Raw genomic sequence first — 17,168 nt, forward strand, 5'->3', positions numbered from 1 at the left:
GCAAGACAATATAGAGGCATTTCATTAAATGTTGGAGGTTTAAAATCAAAATATACCAGAATTTTGGGCAGTGGGGCAAAGTGGTAGGTGGTGGGCCAGGCCGCTGGGTGGGGGGGCTCCATGTGCTTTGCAGGGGGGCCCCCTCAAGTTTCTTTACCCCACTGGCAATTGGTAGAAACAATGGAAAATAGAGCTGAGCGGCAATAAACTGGTGATGTACAGACGCCATGCGGCACTGGAGCGGATGCAGGCGGAAGGGCCTCTGTGTCACAGGTCGCGCACCGCCGCTCAGGGCGTGGCGCGCGCACCGGGCCGGAATGTCTAAGGATGGGTGACACAGGCACCTTAGAAGCCCCGTTTTCATTAAATACGGACAGTAGTGTTCTATGGACAGGGCAAACATGTATTACGTTTTGACAGGGCAGTCCGGGTGCTGCCAAGCATCTGTAACAGGGAAAATGAATATTATTCACAAAGGGCTCACAAGCGACGTCCTCGCTCTGTATATAAATCCGTAGTGTGACTCGGCCCTCCAGGCCTGCACTACAATCAATGTTTCAACGAGGTGTTCCGAAGTTCTAAATACTGTCTGTCGATGCCTCCTGCAGGAGCCTCCTTTTGTATCCCTCCCCTGAAACTCGGCGTAGCTTTCATTTGTGCAGCAGGTGCGGTGGCACCGGGGCACAGAGGCCTGAGGGCCTACTGAACCCTGGTTACGGCTGTATTTTGTAATTCAAGCAGCAGTAAAGGGTCCCCTTTCCTGCTTTGCGGTGAGTAGGGCCCATGACACAGTGGTTATGCTGAGTATACCCACAGAATTACCCTCAGATGTTCGAGGACAGGGCGGTTTACTATTCTAGCTCCAATGTTTGAGGGAAAGTCTTTTTTTGACCTTCGCCATATTTTCAGTAAATAGAATAAAAATGCCTGCCTGTGCGTACATATGACGTGTTCGCTTGCACGCCCGTGGGCCATTGGCAGACTGGTGCTCCGATGAATGAAGCACCCGGCCCTCTGCTGCCTCCGATAGTAATCTGTATTATAAGTGTCCGAGCTGGTATTTTAGGCAAGCACTCCAGGCCCTGCCTTGTCGGACTATTCTAGGATTATTTCCCGGCTGAGGGCTTTATTAACCGTTAACATCACTCTACCCAGGAGTGAGGGACATGCCACAGATGGTGTGAATCCTTGCTCGCCAAATGATAGCTTGACAGAGACATGGGGGCGCAGCCTTTTTCCTGAACTTTTGGGGTCTCTCGATCTCCTTTGAAACGAATGAACTGTGCCCCAGCAGTGAATAGTCCCGCAGTGAGGTCGAGGAGGTAAACTAACGAGAGGGGGTGTGAGCGACACATTCCAAGAGCTGTCGCAGAACTGACCGTCAAGATGATTTACACACCAAACCGAATCCCTCCAGGCACATCCACGCCGAGCAGTCCGATGCCGCTTTTTAGATAGCGCAGAACATGCAAATTGACACGCCGAGCCAACAGCAGGGGGAGAGGACGCCAGGAACACCACCGCCTTTCTCCGAGGCACAGCGAAAATGCCTCGGAGAAAGGGAGCCTCATTTTCGGATCTGGGGGCGTGTTTTGCTGTTGTCTCCTCCCTGAGACTTCTCGCAAAAAACACGCCCCCCATCCGAAAAAGACGGGGCTTCAACGGAGTGACTGGACCTCTTCTCCAGTGGCTGGCCAGCATTTAAGAGGCCAGCCAATGGAGAACAGGAGCGAAGAGGGGCGGGTGCAAGCCCCTCTTCTCAATGACATTAAATCTCCGGACTTCCGGTCTGCCGACCGGATGGTCCCGAGACCTAAAAAGGACTATTAGAAGGAGGGGTGACCTCCTCCAACAGGATGGCCAGAGGGCTATGGCCACAGATGGCTCAGCTTCAAAGGAGCTACAGCCTCTGATAAATAAATGTAAATCATGCTGCAGCCTACCCTTCCCTTTGTACAGGCAGGCAGGCTAGCATCACTTCCAAGGGAGGAAAACCCCATTGCAGAACAGCTTTTTTCCAGGAGGGGTGACCCATCATGCTGGACACACCTCAGGGGTATGCCCATGGCTCTGTCCTAGGGAAGAAGGGACCCCACGTCTTTGATTTAGGCAAAGAGATGCACTGTGGGATTGTTTATTGCCAACCTCGCAGGAAATTATGTAAGAGTGGGTAGGGCTGATATGTGGGGGGAATTGTAGCCCCATTGGCTAGCTAGTCCTCCCCACCCACAAACTCAAACTTGGCATAAAAGGGGCACCGCAGGCTCCCAGCCTCAGAACACCACTGGACTCGGAAAAAACAGAAGTAGGACTGCACCTACTGAATCTGTGGACCTCTGGGAAAGGCTGCACCTAAAAAGAATACACCAGGGCAACTACTGAGCCAAAACAGGACTTCACAAAGAGAAGGTCTGCTCCTGCTGTTGAACCCGTGGAGAGAGACCCCAAGGGCTTGACCTGCTCCCTCTCATGCCAAGAACCAGTGAGTGGACTCCAAGTGCTGGTTTGCTGGCCTCCTGTTAAGCTTCAGGGACACAAAAGGTAAAGAAGCCCTGCACCTGCAAGGTGCCTAGCTGACTATTTTGCCCTGGACTTGCCATGGACACCGCTGTTGTAGCCCAGAGATTGAATTCTAGCCTCCTCCCCCAACAGGTCCCTCTGATGTCCCGAACCGTTGGCTAGTGCTGAAGTGGACTCTTCACCATCACAGAACTGCAACTTGCCACCTTAAAGCCAAAAATAATGGTTCCTGAGCCTAGAATCAAAGGCTCATAGACTACTGCTACTTGCTGGTTTGGAGATAGCCTCGAATCCTGCAGAGAACCGAGGCTTTCATTGAACCCCTGGACTGTGCCGATCTGTCGACGTCAGCCCCCAGGGCAGACTCCAGGTGCAGGAGACTTTGCCAACCTCACCATAGACGATAAAAAAGTTCCAGAAACCGAGGCTTTCATTGAACCCCTGGACTGTGCCGATCTGTCGACGTCAGCCCCCAGGGCAGACTCCAGGTGCAGGGGAATTTGCCAACCTCACCATAGACGATTAAAAAGTTCCAGAAACCGAGGCTTTCATTGAACACCTGGACTGTGCCGATCTGTCGACGTCAGCCCCCAGGGCAGACTCCAGGTGCAGGGGACTTTGCCAACCTCACCATAGACGATAAAAAAGTTCCAGAAACCGAGGCTTTCATTGAACACCTGGACTGTGCCGATCTGTCGACGTCAGCCCCCAGGGCAGACTCCAGGTGCAGGGGACTTTGCCAACCTCACCATAGACGATAAAAAAGTTCCAGAAACCAAGGCTTTCATTGAACCCCTGGACTGTGCCGATCTGTCGACGTCAGCCCCCAGGGCAGACTCCAGGTGCAGGGGACTTTGCCAACCTCACCATAGACGATGAAAAGGTTCCAGAAAATATTTTAAATGTGAAGCTTGCATCTTGACTGGACCAACCTGATACCCTCATCTGACGTCGACTTCCATCGCGATTGATCTGCAACATTGACTTTGCACCAGGCCCGAGTTTGAGGCTCATAGATTACCGCTAAGAGTGAAAAGTAGTGATTTACAAAACTTTTCCAAACTTTTTGGAGTGAAAAGCGGTAATTTATAAAAACCTAGTAAAATCATAATGCTGGTTCCCTTCATCTGATTTTAGTCGTTTTGGTGTCTGTTTGATTTTTATAAATTACTCAAGACGCACCTTTTTAAAGAACACCACTTCTTGATGCAGTAAAAGTCAATGTCACTCTTAGAAACCAGGTGCTTTTCCGATCACACACTTTGGCTTTGCCTTCGTACAGCGCCCCACTGCCTTTGGACTACTTTTGCAGTTCATAAAAAACATACATACAGCTGTCAAAACCGTGCACTTATGTATGCTACTTTCAAAGCACGAAGTAAAGCTGTGCAGCGAAAAAAGTGCTGTGCAAAAGAAGGGGTTCACAAAAAGTAAAAGGGTACAAGGTGGGGTCGGGCAAAGATTAAGGGCCAAGGGGATACAATGCATGACAGGTTCGAGCATTTCATAGGAAGGGCTTTTGAGAACTCAAGAAGTACTATGGAGATGGGCTACATTCACCCTCCTCAATTCCATGAGAGGACTGACGCTGGAAAAGGCACGCGCTTGATTATGTGGTATTTTCAGGCACGGCTTCTGGGCTCACAGTATCTGCCATTCATTGCGAAAACGCACAGACGTTCCGTTAAAATAATATTCGAGCACTGTACAGTAAAAATATCCGTACCTGATGACACTGGAAGCTATTTTTAGTCTTTCAGCGCCTTAAGGCGCGTTGTTTCTTAATCTTAGCGCGCCCTTCTCGTTCATTGAGCGAGTCTCCGCGTTCCATTGCATTACCTACAGTACCTGTGCGCTGATCAACAGTCCTAGCGTGGTGGCACGGCCGCCAGTTGTTACTTGCAAATGTGGACCGGAGAGCGCGGATCCAGTCCGGGTTTTGGGGGCACTACTCGGCTGCGTGGATAGGAGTGTGTGTAGCAGACACAAACAGAGCTACAAACAGCTGGAGCACAGGGAGCGGGCCACACTTGTTTACATTCTGCAGGAGGCGGATCCCGCGGGCGGGGAGGGCGCTGTGCCGGGCACGGATGGGCAGGGGAGGCTGCGGCCGCACCGGGTGATCGCTGCACTCTCCGAGGGGGCCACACAGTTGCTACAGCCGCCTCCAGGCAGGAGTGAGCCGGGCACCCGCGCAGCATGCAGGCGCGGCGCCTGGCCAAGCGATCCCTGCTGGGCAGCCGGGTGCAGGGCCTGTCCGCGGCGGCCGGGGGGCTCGCCAGGCCTGGCTGCAAGGAAGCGGGGTCCGCGACCACCCAACTCCGGCTGCTGCTGGAAGAGGACGCCCGTCTGACGATGCACAGGCGACGGGAGCACGAGTTGGAGGAGCCGGGGCAGGAGGCGCCGGAGGAGGAGGACATGCACATCCCGGGCACGCTGCACATGGACGGCCAGGGGCCGCTGAAGACTGGCCGCAAGGTTGGTGCTTTTCAACGATGCATGTGCCAGGCACGTGCACTGGGTGGGAGCGGAGCGCCCGTCGCAGAAGGAGCACCGCTGCCCCTGGCATGGGCACGGAGGCAGCCCCGGCCAGCTGGGGCCACGCGCGCAGTGTGTGTGTGTGTGTGCGCGTGTTTTCTTTCTGGGGCATGGGTGGGAAGGGCCCGGTGCGGCATGGAGGCGCGGGAGGTGTGTCCTCTCTGGGTACAACCGCTCACTGGCTGAGCGCAGGCACGGATTGGAGCTCCTCGCCGGCTGCTGTCAGGCCAGATGCTCCCTGTCAAGGGGCTCTGCTCTCTGTCATGTGTTTTTTCTGTGCAGTTTTTGACTCCAGAGTGTCATTGGACATAAGCCTTTCTGTGTGCGATGTATGTTATAGATAGCGAGTGGTTGAGTACGTTCTCTCAGGCAGCATGGGTTTATTTATGTTCGATGGGACTACCAGCAGCATGTTGTGTACGGCAATGACGTACGCTCTCGATAGCAGCACGTGCACAGCAGTGAGGGTGTATGTTTCTTTTGGCAGCACGAGGCGTGCATCATCAGCTGTGATGTATTATCTCTGACAGCTTAACGGCGCGCGCTTCTGATATATATTATTGTTGACTGTTTGCACTGACGCGTATCGTGCACATACATTGTGGATGTAGGCTCTGAATATTGACCTGGGTTTTGTGTCCGTGTTGTTTTTGTAGCCTACTGATGTGTGCACATTTTCAGTCAGTGACTGCAAGGGGCTGTATGTTCTTTCTAGCAGCCTGGGTTGTTTGTGCATCGGTAATGTGTGTCCTTTATGGCTCCTCGCTGTGCGCGTCAGTGATGCACATTATGTGGGACGTCGTGGGTTTTGCATTGTGAATGCGTGTCCCGTCTGCCTGCATTGCTGAGCCCTTTGAGATGTATATTTTCCTCAGCCGCTTGAGGATGGGGTAGTATAGATAGAAACGTGTTATTTCTGGTAGCGTGACCTTTGACGTGTGCGATCATTGGACGCCTGTTACATCGCAGACCGTGTATCGGGGACCTAAGATCTCCGGCAGCGCGGACTTGCACCGCTGATGGGTGCGCTGCGCTGTAACAATAGATGGTGTGCACTGTTGTAGCTGTATTCTCTCTAGCATGTAACGTGCAGAGATGACGCGTGTGCTCTCTACCATCATCATGCACGCCTCTTCTGTCACAGCGTCCGTGTGCTGAATTCTCTGTCCATAAGGTCCCAACTCCTTGCGAGATCTGGGTGGTGGTCTGGAGATGACGTCACTCCTGACTTGGGTCCTGCCAGAATATTGTTGTGTACTACAAGCAGCGGCACATCGACTCTTTTTGACCGTGTCGTCCCGGTGCAGAATGCAGCTCTGTGGCGTGGACGCCTTTGTCTTGCTGTGCCCGGGGACCAGGCGCAAGGTTAGGAGGCCCCGCGCCGGGTGCGTCCCTGTCTTACTGCGTGGCCGTGATACATCACCCCACATCAATCCCAGAGCCGAAGCCGCTTCGGCTGGTGTCGCACAAAGCTCTTTGTCTTGCTGAGCTAGGGATCATCTAAAATGAGGTGTGTGTGTTAAGGTGCGCGGCTCAGATATGAGAGGAGGTGCAGTGTGGTAGTAGTGTGCATTTTTCCCTGCAGCATATGGCTTGAATCCCATCTGGCAGCGCACTGTATGCACGCGCATTCTTTGTAACAATAGACCTGCCCTCACCGCTTCCTGCTCAGGTGTGTCTGCCCACGTGCAGCTGATTTGTTGTTCTTCAGAATACTTGATGGCTTTGGCGCAGAACACAGTTACTGTTCGCAAACTCAGTGATTTGGTAAATTGCACGGTTTGCTACCTATACATGTGTTTTTGGCATATACTAAAACTATGTAGTAACTTGGTAACATGTTGCAAAACCGCTCAATGGTTTTAGGAAACCATTCCGAATCGGTTTTGGGAAGGGAAGGCCCGTGTTTAGGGTGTCCCTTCCAAATACCGTTTCCTTATGTTCTGCATTAAGGTTTTGGGATGGAAATCTGGCCTCAAAACCTTATTTTACAGACTCCTGAAAGGTAGGGCCACCAAGGGACATCTTCCCCTTTGTGAATGGTCTAAAGCAGGGGTACTCACAAACTTTCTGTCGGGGGGCCAAAATTACAGTGTGGTTAGTGGCCGAGGGCCGCACTGGTAGGGGTGGAGTCAGTGGGGGCGCGATCAGTGGGGGGCAGAGCTAGAGTAAAAAAAAAACCTTTCAAAACATCGGTCTCCCTCCCTGTCTCCCTCCCTCTCTCTCCCTCTCTCTCCCTCCTCCGTCACCCTCCCTCATCCGTCTCCCTCCCTCCTCCATCTCCCTTCCTCCTCCCTCTCCCTCCCTCTCTCCCTCTCTCCCTCTCCTTCCCTCTCCATCTCTCTCCATCTCCCTCCGTTCTCCGTCTCCCTCCCTCTCCCTCTGTCCTCCGTCTCCCTCCCTCCTCCGTCTCTCTCTCTCCTCCGTCTCCCTCCTTGAAAAAAAATCGGGGAGAATGGGGCCTTGAATCGGGTTTCTGTCATGTATGGACTTTGGAAGTGTGCTGCTGCAGGATCCGACATTAGAAAGCAAATTCACGTGTTTTTTATCACCTTTCAGAAGCATGGAGCGCAATGGCAGGCAGAGAAAGAGGGGGATGCAAGAGTTTGCACTGGCCTGGCTATTGAAGTGGCTATTTCTTCAACTGCAAAACACTTAAAGGAAATGCTTTTAGGAATAGCAATACTTTTAACTACTGAAAGAAACAGGTTAGCCACAGAATGACTAAAGTCCTCTTAAACAAACATGCCAGTATACGGTGAAACTCTACAGATCAGCAGAGGAGGCCTTTTCCAAGCAATGATGTGCATAAGTAAAATACTTTAGCAGAAGCAACACTTGCCACAGCAAGAAACACGTTTGCAATAGAAAGACTAACGCGTTTTGGGCACAAAGTTTGTCACTTTGTCCATGTCAGCACTGGGTGAATTTGAACCCATATTTGAATATTACATTGCATACACCCCTCCGCCGTCAGCCCGGGCTGAAACAGCTTCGGGCACACACACAGCCGCCGCACCCCCGCCCCCCTCCCCCCCCACAGTACTTCACAGACCATTCCCTTGTTAATGAGGCTTTGTTGGGTTTTCACCTCTTCTAGACCTCCTGCATCGCAATTCTGGCGATTGCTGGAAGAATCAGCACGTTACACAATACCACGCCCTGTCTGCTGAAACCGGAGGAATCGGGTTTTTGCTTGCAGGGATTGGGTGGCGGGAGACTAGCCATGAAATCGGTAGTCTCCCGCCTGAATGGGTCTGCAAGGTCCGCGGGCCGCCAAGAAAGGCTTTCCGGGCCTCTGCCGGCCCGCGGGCCGTACTATGAGTATCCCTGGTCTAAAGACATGTTTTTAGTAGTAGTCAGTGGTCCCTGGGGTCACTGCTTACTCTTAAAAAAGTTTTCAAAACCTTCATTTTTTTTCATTTGTAGGCATTTTACTTTAAGCAAAAAGTGCTGCTTTAAGTACAAAAAGAACAAGAAAGAAGACTGTTTTATTTAAAAGCAATCACAGAACAGACATTGTGGTCTGCTGACTGCAGCACGGCACCACCCCTGCGGTGGCAGCGAATCGTAGTTGCTCGCAATTAGCAACCTACCTCATTAATATGGGTAAACCATTCGCAAACGGGAAGGGGTCCCCAGGGGACCCCTTCCCCTTTGTGAATGGGTGCGCAAATATTTTTTAAGTGGTCCCAGGGACCACTGCCTGCCCTTAAAAAAGGAAACTGAAAAGTTTAATTTTAATTTTTTAAATGCATCCTGTTTCGGGCTGCATTTAGAAAAATAAAAATGCTTTATTGACAAAGCAGTTCCAGACATGGTGGTCTGCTGACCCCAGCAGGCCACCATCCCTGGGAGTGCTAGCCATTCCCAATGGGGCCGCAAATTGCGACAGCCTCATTAATATTCGTGAGGCATGCAATTTGCGACCCCATTGGGAATCGCAAACAGAGTCTGAGACACTGTTGTACATTGACTTTTGCAACTCGCAAATTGCGACTTGCAATTTGTCGCAATGTGCGAGTTGCAAAATTCAATGTTCGTACATCTGGCCCATGGCCCTATGTCTTTTGTTTATCTAGCAGATATTCAAATTTGGAATATATCTCTGGTGTACATACTACCATGTATATCTGGGTGAAATAGATGATCTTGGACCGCGTGATGTGAGTTTGGGCTCTCTGAATACACTGCATCTCGTAGCCCCTCCGGCCGCCCACACACACACCTGAAAATGTGCATCCCTCCCATCCATTTGTGTTTCACATGAACTGTCTCCTCAGACAGCCTGCAGCTCGCTTCAGCGGTGAGTGCTCTCTGGACGCCTGGAGTGTGCGTAGGTGGTGCGTGTGTTATGTGCAGTCTGGCAGCTTTAGCTAGGCAGCAGAGGACAGTGGCACCCACGTGCAGACCCTTTTGCTGCTCAGCGTTGTGTCTCTACTGTGCGCTGTCGGGTATCGATTCGTGCCCCGTCAGTTCGTTGCTGTGAGCATGAATGGTTCTTTCAAGCAAAGTTCACTTTGTTACATTGTTTAAATACCTCGTTTCCTGCTCTTCCCTCATTGACGGCGGATGTTGCTTTATACTCGCGCTGTCCTCCTCCCTCACCCACCCCTTTCTTTCTCTTCACTGCTATTGTGTCATTTTGTTGCCTTAAGTACTTCGAAGAGACATCTTTGTATCGTTTAGCGATATTAAATTACATTGATAATAGTAATGTTGATACTTTTTTGTTTTGTTGTCATTTGTTTAGATTTTAAAAGCATATTTTGGCACTGCCTTCATCCTTCTGAGAGGCCTTGTCCTCTTCCAGAGTTCAATTAAAGTAAGTGTGCCCGTAGTGGGCGGAGTTTATTGCCTTTATTGTTTCAGCACAGGATGTAGCTAGTATATCTGTTCCATCCTCATTAACCAGAGATAACCACACCCTTCCTGCAGATTCTCCAATGGACTTATGCAAGAGTGAAACTCAGTCTGCCATTGGACAAGACCTAAACATAAGAAGTAGTGGTTAAGGTATGGCTTGCTTTGTCTGCTGGGGCGGTCTTTAATGGCCAGACGTGGGCAGTATTGAAGAGGCAGCGGAACATTTTTAGACGTCGTTCATCACTAACAACTATTGAGAATTAAAAAATCTTTGGCCTACTTTCACAAGATCAAAGGGATGTGGTTCTAATCTCATTGGATAGCAAGTGTGAAAAATAAAATGCACACATCTACACCCTCAGACAGGAAGGGGGCGCTGGTCAGAGTTTATGGGCTCACACAGCAGTGTTGTCTCTTAAATTACACATACCAGGAAGACAGTTGATGGATTACTCTAATTTCACTGATTACTGTTTAAGGGAGCAATAGTTGCTATCATTCAAATATCTGCTTTAATCGTCCCAGTACAGTTCATTAGTATACAACTATGTGCATATTTTGCCGTCAAAAATATGATTTTCAGTTTTTTAAAAAAAGAGCCAATTTCCCCCAACAAATGTTTATTTTTTTTCATAGAGAAACATAGCACACATTTTGTGTGTCCTGAAATAAGGGCTGTCCATTTTTAGTAAATGCCTCAATTACTAACCCGGTAATTGCATTACTCTGAGTCCCTTCCCTTGCTTCAATTCATTACAATTTGAGGCAGTCCTACCTCAATAGATGCCCCACCTGCTTTTCACAAAATATAAATGCCCCTCCTGCCCAATGCTCCTCCTGTTTACTAGACAAGCTCTCCCGATGTAGACTTAGTTGTCTTGTCAGTAAAGGGCAGGAGGGAAGTATGAATTGAAGCGAGGGAGTAGGACTCGGAGTAATGCAATTACCAGGTAAGTAATTGAGGCATTACACCCTCATCCCTCCCTCATTTAAATTCATTACGATTTGAGATTTAGCAAGCAAGAACAGAGGCAGACAATTGAGGATGCAATACAATCCCACACCCTGTGTTTAATAGTTGCATTATACATGTTAGACCTCACAAGGACAATGAACTGTTACTTAATTGCACATAGAACCTTGGAGCCTAACACATCCTCTAGATCAACGGTCTGACAAATCCTGTCATGATTCATGAAAGTGGATGCAGATGACCAAGTCGCTGCACAGCTAATCTCCGAAATGGATGCCCCCTGAAGCTTGGCCATTGAAGAAGATATACTGTGGGTTGATATACCCGGAAACCCCTGAGGAGGGTCCTGATTTCTAACCCCATAAGCTAGAGGGATCAGCGTTCTCACCTACCGACTTAGAGAAGTCATAGAAGGTGTTTGCCCTTTCTTTGCATTCCCAGAATTGACAAACACAGATTCAGAAACTCGGAACAGGGAGACCCTTTGCAAATCTATCAGAAGAGCCCATCAGACATCCAGTAAATGGAATCTCTGATCCTCTTCCGAGGATGGAATAGGAAAACTCCTGAGGAATCAACTCCTGCTCTTTGTAGAAGGCAGATTTAACCTTAGGTATAAAGGAAGGTAAACCCATTATCCTGTCCTGCAGAACTTTACAGTAGGGAAATCTACACAAGAGTGCACCCAACTCACCCAGTCTCCTAGCTTTTGTGCTGTAGTTTAATGTCAGCTATCTTAGCACCACCAACTCCAGGGGCTCAAAAGCAGGATCAACTAATGCCTAAGATACACGCTCTAAATTTCAGACTGGGAACTGCCTTGCTAAATCAGGATGAATATTAGAAAGCCCCATAAAGCAATGAAGAATCAAATCCTCATCATCCTTAAAATTACCCCAGGAATTCCTGAATGCGTTAATGACTGCCCATTGGACATTAAAGAGGCAACGTTCAACTCAATAGCTGCTTCGTTCTTCAGGAACTGAAGAACGTGGATCAGATCAGCAGTCGTAGTGTCCAACTCCTGCTGAGTGCCCCTTATTGAAAGGGTCCTCCGATGTTTAGTGGAAGATTTAAATGAAAATGGCCTCCAATAAGCCTTTACTGTAAATGCTAGCTGATTAGGTAAACCCCTGTGCATCAGACCTCTCCTTTCAGCCGCCAAGCCAGGAAGATCCCGGATCGTAAATGACAGAGAAGAAGATGTTAGAGGGATCTTCCAATCCTCCAAGACTCTTAAAGTTAGTAGAAGAGGAAACCAATTCTCTCTGAGCCAAGGCGGGGCTACCAATATCTCCTGAGCAGACACCCTCCTGAGCCGCACCAGAAAGGAGCGAATGAACAAAAATGGAGGAAACACATATAGGAAATCATTCGCCCACCTGCAGGACAGGGAGTCCATCGCCCAAGCCCCCATCTCCTGAGTCTTTTCACAAAACTTTGGGACTTTCGCATTGTTTGCTGTTGCAAAAAGATCCAGCACTGGCAGCTCCCATTATCGAACTGACTGGTGGAAAATCCCAGGATGAAGCGAAAACTGTGTCAAAGAAGAAATCTCTCAACAATACAGTGCCCACTATCGTGTGTGGATTCCCTGAATGTAAATTGCCTATACTAATAACACTGTTCTCTGAGCCTATTGCAACACCTTGTCCAAGATGATGTCCAAAGAGTGAGACCTTGTCCTCCCTTTCCTGTCGACAAAGTCCTTTGCTGTGACATTGTCTGTTCATACCAAAACATGCCTGTTTTAATGAACACGCGGGAAAATGTTTCAATGCTCGCTTTATCGCCTCTATCTCCCTTCAATTAAATGAGTTTTGGCTCTGTACCATCAACCGTGAGCCCCAAATTTGTGGTACCCCCTGCCAAGCTCCCTATCCTAAAAGACTTGCATGTGTTATCACTACCACAGGAGGGGGGATTACATATTTTTGGTTGTTTAGATACAAAGAAAGCTCCCTCTTTATTTTACATGGGATGAGAAGCCTTTTTCCATATTCAGAGATGCCGGGCACCAAATCCGAAGAATCAACCTCGTGAGTAGGTGGAGCTGGAACCTGGCCCAGGGATGCAAAAAGACTGTTGTGGCTGGGTCCCCCTGAACTTGCATCCAAGAGGACACATTTGGAGAGTTATCCGAATTTCAGTAATTTGAACAGCGGGAATCATCTCTCATTTTCAAGTCATTGCAGATTTATTCAAAAAGCACAATTTCTTCATTATTCTTTTGCTCAAATTAATATTCTAACATTAGAGTGTATGAATTTTGATTTCTACTGTGATTTATTTGACTGATTAATCGCTATTTTGGGTTTATATTTTTTAGTGTAGTTTTCATAATATGTGTTTATTTTTTTAAATTAATGTTATAATTAGGTTTTTTTTTTTTGATGTAGCATGGCTTAGTTTCAATCCAGTAGTATGGAATGCACAACATGTTTTATTATTCACGCATTATTTTTTGTTTCAGTTTCATAATATCAGTGTCTGTTTAAACTTTATGGCATGTGTACATCAAATGGGTTTCACCTACGATGTTCACAAAGAATTGATAACTGATCTGATTGCTTTGCACACAGCTCAGCCGGTATCACAAACACTAAAAGCCAGGTGTACGACCCTCAGTGTTTGAAACACTAATGTACAACAGTGTCTGAAACACTGTTTGCAATTCTAAATGGGTTGCAAAGGACCTGCCTCATTAATATTCATGAGGCAGGCTGCATTTTGCGACCCATTGGGAATGGCCAGCACTCACAGGGATGGTGGCCTGCTGGGATCAGCAGACCACCATGTCTGGGGCTGCTTTTTCAATAAAGCAGTTTATTATTAAAATGTAACCTGTTTTCCTTAAAGGAAAATGGGATGTATTTAAAAAATAAAATTGAAACATTTCAGTAACATTTTTTAAGAGCAGCTCTTCTTAAAAAATATTTTTGCTGCCAATCACAAAGCTCTTTGTGACTGGTTTACCACCAATATGAAATTGGTGGTAAATACATTTGTTTTGCAGCATCTTTTGCATGCTCCTTCCTAATAGCGACTCAGAAAACCTTTTCTTGCGACTCGGTAACAGGTTACCAACTCGCAAAAAAGGGCTGGTACGCATGGACCTTGGGGCACAATTAGTTGCATTTCCATTTTATGGTGGCTGTTTGGCATTTATTTCATAGACCGCATGTTGCATATGGTTGAACAGTCTATTTAGGTTCATGTTTTATGAAAGTATATATTGTTGCAAATGGGCCTTTTTATACCACAGTTATCCCTGATGACGGGCGTCCTGTCTGAAATGTATTGGGTAAATATCTGCACAGTTACCTAGGATGAGATGTGACTTCTAACATGCCATAGAAAAAAGCTTGGATGGTCATTTCGCTAGCATTTAAAGTTTGGAATCACGCTGCCTCTGCATGTACTTTGAAACTATTGAAGAATATTGGAATCAACTAGGATTAGTTGGTGAAAATTGCTTATTTGTCATCTTTTGACTTTAATGGCTTATGTGCAGCTTGTTGCGCACCAGTTATTTTAAAAATTCTGCATCGTGCTACTGGGGCAGAGCATACATCAAGCCAGCACGTCCTAACATTACCATTGAGCTTCTTTCAAAAATGTTCGAACAATGAGAAAAATATGGTGTGCACTCAATCATCAGTTTTTGACAAAATAATCCTTTTGCCAGGCCTGAACCTTCCTTTTTAGGTCTCGCCTACGCAGCGCGCATGCTCTGCCTAGGAGGGCCTTTAGCCGTCGCTCTGCTAATTTTCAAGCACACAATCGTGCTTGTGGCGGCATCCACCTTGTTGGAGCAAGCAGGGGCGCGCCACAAGCACGAGTGCAGTGCTTGAAAAGTGAAGTCTGCGCACGCGCATATGCACGTACCACTCCCGGGCTTGTTTTTCTTCTGTCTGCGGTTTATTTTCACTTTTCCCATCTGACCTTGCACTTACACAACCAACACCGGTGAGACGAGTCCGTCAGCCTTACTCGATGACAACTTTAGGCTTAAATGTTAAAAACACAGTTATATGTGCGAGAAAAAAAAGAAAACTCCAGTAAAACATGGTTTATGTGTAAGACTGTAGACTCTCGAGGAAATGGCACACACAAAAACTAAAAGAAGTAAAGCGTCTATCAGATTGGCTGAAATGTTTAATAACGATAGTACCAATCATTTGTTGCTTGGACAGTTTGTTTCCTCCACCCCAAAAGAAATATGAACAGTATTATTTCTGTAAAGACCCGAAAACGAGTAAAATGCCTGTGTTGATATTTGTAAGCCGCATTTAAAATTACGAAGCAAGGGGCGCCACCACGTGGCCAGTCGTTGCCTAGCCTTCTGCTCCTCAAACAGGTGGTTGGTTTATTTATACTTTATTGTGTTTAGAGCGAGTACATTACTGTTTTGTTCATATTCATTTCAATTGGAAGATTGGTGCTTCTTCGATGCAAAACAGACCCGTCGTCAAAATATCCGTGTGATGATGATCCTGGAGACGTCGTACAGGGCGATTCACCATCGAGAACAGCACGTGGGTCGGATGTCCCTCTGTGGGAACACTTGTGTACTAGTGAAAATACAGTAGCCCACTCTGATGTTTTGGCCTGGGTTTCTGTAGTAATGTTTATCCTGCTCTTCCATAGTGAGCATTTGCTTGCCTGTGGTATTAGGGCAAGCACTGCTGCTTCCAACTGTGGCTGCATTTCATTAGCACAGTCGTTTGACAAAACCCTTTCTCTCGTGCAGTCAGATGTCTAAGACACCAGATATGTACATCTGTAAGACTCAGTGCTCTTGCTAGTCCCAGGTGCAGATTCTTGCAATATGCGGACTCCAAAGTGCCTGAAAAGAAAGGGGTGAGGCTGAAGACTGGGCATTGTGGGCAAATGCGGTGTAATGGAGTGTGGCTTCTTGGAGGCATACTGCTGACTGGCACTCACCCTTTTTGTAGTAGGAATTGGTCTCCACTTTAATATTATTGAAACAAGCAGTTATCTAGTTCTCCAGCACAATATCCTTGGTGCAACAACATCAAGTGTTGCATGGCTAGACACTTATAAGGTCCCAAAGGCGAGACCTATTGGCTATGCCAATGCTTGTTAATAAATTTCTTTCCCTCAGGCTAGGCCCTAAACAGCCCATAGGGAATGGTGCAGTTTATTTAAAAAGTTGGACATGTACTATTAACTTTTATATTTACTGGTAGTGAAAAACTCTTGAAGTTGTTTTTCCGTACTTTAAGACCTTCCTCTCCCATAGGATAACATTGGGCTACCTTATTATATTTAATAAGTCATAACTTTCAATTGGGAGCAAGTAGGACTGTCACAATTCTGAAAATGCCACGTTTAGAGAGTTGGCGTTTTCTTGTTCCAACCATTTGGTACCTGCAGTCTGTTTCCTGGATCACATGGCCAGGTGTAGCTGACAGTTGATCTGTGTGTATTGCTCCCAGACAGTGAGATAAGGAGGAGTAGGTGTTGGCAGGATGGGCCATCTCTGACTTGATAGGGGGGCAACACTGTCACCTACCACCCTTTCACATCACAAAGCCTCTGCACACTCAAAGGTTTTGATTCTAATCGTTTGTGTCCCAGACAGTCTGGGGCCAGAGCAGGGAGGCAGGAAATTCCAAGCACCTCTGGGGGTGGAACATTCTAGAAACTTCTCCTACTTCAATGCTGGCACCACAAATAAATAGTGGACCCTTAGACCCAACTTTTCAGTACACCTGTTGAAGACTCAGAAGGATTGCTCTGCTGCCTGAATGAGAACTGGACCTGTATCTTGAACTTAGGACCGCTAGAGTGACTCTAAGGACTAGTTAGCTGGCCTCCTGATCAAAGCCTCAGGGACAGAAAAAGATTTTAACCATCTTGAAACCTGCACCTCAACTACGCCTGCTGTGAGTCCTGCCCCCCTCCCCAAGTAGAGCAACCCCAGCCCTGTACCCTCAGAAGTGGGCCTGAAGGTGCTTTGCTAGTCTAGCTGCGGTTCTCTCAAAACCTGGATCAAAGAAACGCGAAGCCCTGCAAAGCTTCACCGCACAGCTACTAGCTTCATCAGAACTGATGGGAATGAAGCGGAGACCAGCAGAGCCTCGCTGCACAGCTGCCAACATTAATGGATTCGACACCAAGCGAAGCAGCCTCACCAAGCCTCACTTTTCAGTTGCCAGCTTCATCAGAACCGAAGTGAAGCCTCACAAAGCCTCGATTCGCAGCCTCATTGGAACCCACTCAGGGCAACACAACCCAATGCAGG

General features: G+C 47.8%; 1 protein-coding gene across 1 annotated transcript in view; it reads left to right on the forward strand.

Annotated features, from left to right (window-relative positions):
- Positions 1 to 4,486: 4,486 nt before the first annotated feature.
- ZNF704 (zinc finger protein 704) overlaps positions 4,487 to 17,168 on the forward strand; it is a 679,439-nt gene continuing 666,757 nt past the window's right edge. The window contains exon 1 of the mRNA XM_085605368.1: positions 4,487 to 4,998. Coding sequence (XP_085461494.1) covers positions 4,720 to 4,998 — 279 coding nt within the window. The 5' untranslated portion in view covers positions 4,487 to 4,719. The remainder of the gene's footprint in view (positions 4,999 to 17,168) is intronic.

This window comes from Triturus cristatus, chromosome 5_1 (genome assembly GCF_964204655.1).
Source record: "Triturus cristatus chromosome 5_1, aTriCri1.1, whole genome shotgun sequence".
NCBI lineage: Eukaryota > Metazoa > Chordata > Amphibia > Caudata > Salamandridae > Triturus > Triturus cristatus.